The following is a 5,215-nucleotide window of genomic DNA, read 5'->3' as shown; positions in this document are numbered from 1 at the left end:
ATATTATCTCTAGATTTAACCCTTTAAATTTAGATATAAGACATTATCTCTAGATTTAAATGACATGGGCCTTGGGGGTTGGTGCGCCTAGCCCATGTGGGCTGTTGCCCGACTCCTCGGTCCATGTGGGCCCTTCCCAGGTCGTTGGGCCCCATGGTGGAACCCCTAAACCTTCCCGGAAAATTTCCGAACTTTTTTGAAACCCTGAAAAACACTTTCGTATATAAATCTTTACCTCCGCATCATTCCGGAGCTCCTTGTGATGTCCCGGGTCCCATCCGAGACTCCGAATAATATTCGGTCTCGTCAGTATGAATATCCCAATACTTCCCTGGCGTTACTGTACGTTAAGTATGTGATCTTACGGGTTCGAGAACATGCAAACATGACCGAGACACCTCTTCGATCAATAATCAATAGCGGGACCTGGATGCCCATATGGACTCCCACACATTCAACGAAGATTTTTATCGGTTTGAACCACGATGTCGAGGATTTAGTTAATCCCGTATACAATTTCCTTTGTCCGGCAATATGTTCATTCTCTATTAGGAAAGTTTACTATTGACCCACAACCGGATAGGCAAGAAATGATTTGCGGCAAGTGTTTTGATGTGTGGATTTTGTTCATACCTCTGTCAGTTTGATGTATGGATTTGCACAGCAGAAAACTCTTTGAGTTTGTTCATTATAGATGCAAACTATTATTTTGAGCTCAGTAAACAACCGAGCATATCGATAGTTCATGAGTATTTGTCTGATTGCAACCTGCTCAACTGTGCCACAACATCTCATTCATACTTGATGCAAAACATCCGTCAGCAACATGCGAGGTATCTTCTAGTTTTTCTCTATTGTTTTGAGTAATTTCTTAAGAAAAAAATATGAAATAAACACAGCACAACATAATGCAATACAGTAAACTTAGTCTTAGTCGGCAACTGATCAATCTTAATCAGCCCATGCAATCAACCTACAGTACAATAATACTCTCCTACTATTGCCAAAGAGGAAGAGGACGAGCAGCCAAAACAGTGGCACTGTCATGTGATTCCAAGACCAGAACAGAGCCATCTACATGTTCTTCTCTGCATTAGTCCCTTCCCTCCACACGTGAAGCTACGCGCCAACCTCCTCTGTTTAGAGCGGGACATGGAGGTTTTTGTCCTAACCGGAACTCGTCGTCGACCGTGCACACATGCATGCATGTCGTACGTTGCGATGTACACGTCTCTGTACAGTGTACATGCAGCATCGACCGATATTCCGGCGGCCGGCCGGTGGAGATGTGCGTGTCTGGCGTCGCCGTTGGCGTACGTGCGGGCCGGCTCCGATGGACCATCGATCGGTTACTGGCTCATCCGTGGATGCATGTAAGGGGAGCGTGTCATCGGAGCTGCTCGTTGTCGTCGACCTCGTCCATGGCGGAGCAGGAGGCGGCGCCGCAGGTGTTTGCGGCGACGTCGGTGACGCGCAGGCCGGTGTCGTAGACAGCGCCGGGCTGCCACTCCGCGGGGAGCACCGCCCCGTCGGCGCGCAGCCACTTGCCGCCGGAGCCCGCGGTGACCACAAGCCGGAGCTGCAGCGGACCGGTCGGCACGCGCGACGTGCGCCACACCGACGGGGACGCCTCGCGCCGGGCCATGTACTGCCACGATGTCTGCGGCGGCGCAGCCTCGTTGTTGGTGCCGCTCGAACCGGTGACCGCCTGCGCGACCTCGACGGCGGCGATGTCGGTCTGGCCGCCCTGGTAGAGGAAGCGGAGGGCGAGGTAGCCCCGGTCCCTGCTGCTCGTCTCCTCCACTTTAACCGCCAGGTTCTTGCTCTTGTACGCGCAGGGAATCCTCCTGAAGTCCACGTCGACGTCTGCGTCCGCGAGCTCGGCGTTACGGTCTGGCGTGGCCAAGGCGGCGAAGGCGTCCTTGGCGAGCAGAAACCGCCCACCGGCACCACCACCGGTCATGTTCGTCTCTGCCACGTCGGCGACGACGACGACCTTGACGCCGCCCGCCGCGCACGCGCTCCGGCCCCTGCACCTCAGCTGGTAGCAGGCGCCGCAGGCCTGGCCGCCGCGGAAGAAACCGGCGCTGACGGCCGCAATGTGGAACCCCCCGTCGACGGCCATCTCCGCCGCCTGGCCACCATACCCGCAGGCGGCGCCGGTGAGGGCGCCGGCGCCAGGAGGGAGGATGGACGCGGTGGACCTGCGCGGGCACCAGCCGCAGCGGTACGTCGCCGATGACGAGGACGAGGAGGCGTGAGCCCGCGCTCCCGGCGCCGAGGCCAGCAGCAGGGTCAGGACGGCAACCGCCGCGGGGGAGATGATCAGAAGCAGCTGCGGCAAGGCGGCCATTATCGCCGTCGGTTGTCGTAGCTGAGACTCGTTGGAGAGGCCGGGGGTGCGGTGCCTGCGTGGTGGTTTAAAGCAAGCGAGCGGGCGAGCGGCATGGCCCGGGGACGTGGGGAGCACGATCGATCCAAGGGCAAGGTGGCGCGAATGCGACGTGACCTCGCTCTCATGTCTCATGCGCGCGCGCAGAAACGGTCGTAAACTCGATCGCTAGTTGGCTAGTGCGCGCGCGAGCGAGACTTTGGACACGGGACGCTTGGTCGAGATTCGAGGGTAAATAAATGGCCGTCGACGTCGACCGACCTTGTCCGATCAGGACATTTGTACGCGTACGACGACGCACCGGTCGACGGATGTCGCTGTCCGAAAGCGAGCCCCATGCATGCCCACCGTGAACTTTGTGCTGCGCAACGAGCGCATGCATGCTGCCAGCCTACGCATAACAGGCCGTGTTGATTCCGTCCGTGATCTTGGAGTGACTGCGTGCACTGTACTTTCGACCGTTACGACAATAATGTCCATGTGACAGCTGCTCACGCACTTAAATTAGTTAGTACTGCTGGAATATAACGGCCATGCATGCATATGCACAAATTGGCACATATTTTCAACGCAATTGATATTCCTACGGCGTCAGTTTATTTTGTAGCGAAACCCTACGCAATAGCTACAGTTCAGTCGATTGAATTTCAAAGTTGGGTCGGTCGATTTTGGTCGAAGGGAGAAACAGCCAGAGGGGAGGGAGGAACTCGCCGGAGGGGAGGAAGAAGCTCGCTGGGCAGGCTACCTCAATATCTATTTTAGGGTTTAGGATGGGGGCGGTGGTGGACGGCGGTGTGGGGGGCGCTCGTGTGGGGATTCCCGGAGAAAAAACTCGGTGTGGGGGGGGGGGGGGGGGGGGGGGAAGGGGGGCTATAGGGATGACCTGGGGCGGTGGAAGACCGGCTGTGGGGGTGGTTCTGGGGAAGGCGAGGCGGCGCGAGCCGGTGGTCCGTGGTGACGCCTGGGGGAAAGATGAGGTGAGGAAGAAAAAAAACAAGGTGGAAGATGATGCCATGGACGTTGGATCTTGGTCCGACGGTTGATATGAAATCGATTGACCACTTCAAAAATTTCAGTCGACTGAGAAGTAGCAACTCCCAAACCCTAAGCCCGAAACTTTCAGGTTAGGCGAGCCAAGGACGAGTTCTCCGAGGCTTGACAGGTAGGAATCCGGCCGTTCAAATCAAGAGGAACAAACAGGACAGCATAGCCGTTGGATAAAATTCGACCAAGCCAAATTCGACTTGAAACGGAAGGTTTTCAACGCATTTTAACGTACGTATATAAACATGCCATGAAATAAATTGCCGAGAGTGCAGAACGTCCGTGCACACAGTTTAAGCTTTGGTTTGATTGCATGCACGCGTGAAACACCGGTCTCATTTGTTGCGTGCATGTGATGAGTACTGGGCACCTACCGCCGCAATGCACACACGGGCTCCCTCAAGCCTGAACAGCTCCAAATTAAGTGCCGGTGGTGGAGCTGAAGAGATGAGACTGGCAGCAAGGAATCTTGGGACTTGGACCCCGCCGGCCGGCATCGCCGACGGAGACGGGACAAGGGATTGAACCGGACCGGCCATGTCGACCTCGCCCCTCGTGAATCATGGTCGGCCAGCTCATGCCGTACGTAGAGCAGAGATTAATTGTTCCGCGCAACATAAGAAGAGATGCTACGATAATCAAAGATCTTCACAGCTTCTTTTCCAAACCGAATATACTAGTACGTACAAATGTTGCGCGAAACATTCAGATACTCATAACAGCTGCTATATAAGAGTATCACAGATCTTCACATTTGAACTTTTAAATACTTATTATAACAGCTGCTATGAGTATCACAGATCTTCTTATTTGAACTTTTAAATACATATTATAACAGCTGCTATGAGAATCAGCGATCTTGAGTAATTAACTAACTCCACCACGCACAAAAACAACAACCAATTAAGCTTTTTTTTATGGAACTAATTAAGTAATCATAGCTGAAAATAGATCAACAGCATCGATCGATGGACGTGCGTGCGTGCCATGAACGAGATTACATATATGTACGTATTTGCACTCGAGCATGAAACGCATGTGCTAACAGAAAACCGATCAACAACAGAGACAGACCGATCTCCATGATTTCGCCTGCTGGACTGCTGGATATATAATTCGCACAAGGGATAGCACAACAATACTTCGCACAAGGCAGCTGGACTGCTGGAGATCAACAAGAGACAGACCGATCTCCATGATTTCACCTGCTTATCCTCAAGGCTGTCTTGGACATCATGTATGCCAATATACATATTCGACTTCTCAGGATGCATGCCAGTATATTTATTCATCTTTGTATGAGGATTATAGTATCAATCCCGAGAGATCGGCCAATATACTTACTTAAATTAGCAAGGTGGCCGTTGTAATAAACTGCAAGTGTACGCACTCTGAGGATTTCGCTACAAATTGAACGTCATATTTTTTAGCATCCAAATCAAACTTCTGAGATGTTAAATTATGTTGCGGCGAGGATGCCACTCTTTTTTGGGAAGCATGGCAAATCCTTGTCATGTTTAGTTTTTTGCCATGATTTGCCATGCTTGCTAAAAGAAATTATCATCCTTGCGACAATATAATTGGTCATAAAAAAGTTCTGTTTGCCATGCCTAAATCTGATTTAGATTTTTTTACTTCTCCTTTATCTCTGGATTGGTTGGTGTATTTTCGTTATTCAGTTAAGTGTGTAGCTAGGTCTCAGTCGACTGAGATTTAACCAAGTCTCAGTCAAGTGACATAACATGCAAAATAGAAAAATAAAAACATAAAATAAAATTT

The 5,215-nt window shown here is 51.7% G+C and overlaps 1 protein-coding gene across 1 annotated transcript; it reads right to left on the bottom strand.

The window, feature by feature from the left end:
• Positions 1 to 914: 914 nt before the first annotated feature.
• Positions 915 to 4,593, bottom strand: LOC123168808 (expansin-like A4). The gene is made up of 2 exons (XM_044586675.1): positions 4,586 to 4,593; positions 915 to 2,380 (listed from the first exon to the last, which is right to left on the bottom strand). The coding sequence occupies exon 2, from the start codon at positions 2,351 to 2,353 to the stop codon at positions 1,388 to 1,390; it is 966 nt and encodes a 321-aa protein (XP_044442610.1). The 5' UTR covers positions 2,354 to 2,380; positions 4,586 to 4,593; the 3' UTR covers positions 915 to 1,387.
• Between the last annotated feature and the right edge of the window lie 622 nt (positions 4,594 to 5,215).

Source organism: Triticum aestivum, chromosome 7D (assembly GCF_018294505.1).
Source record: "Triticum aestivum cultivar Chinese Spring chromosome 7D, IWGSC CS RefSeq v2.1, whole genome shotgun sequence".
In the NCBI taxonomy this organism is placed as follows: Eukaryota; Viridiplantae; Streptophyta; class Magnoliopsida; order Poales; family Poaceae; genus Triticum; species Triticum aestivum.
Note: the sequence above shows the minus strand (reverse complement) of the source record. Positions and strands in the feature narration are given on the sequence as shown.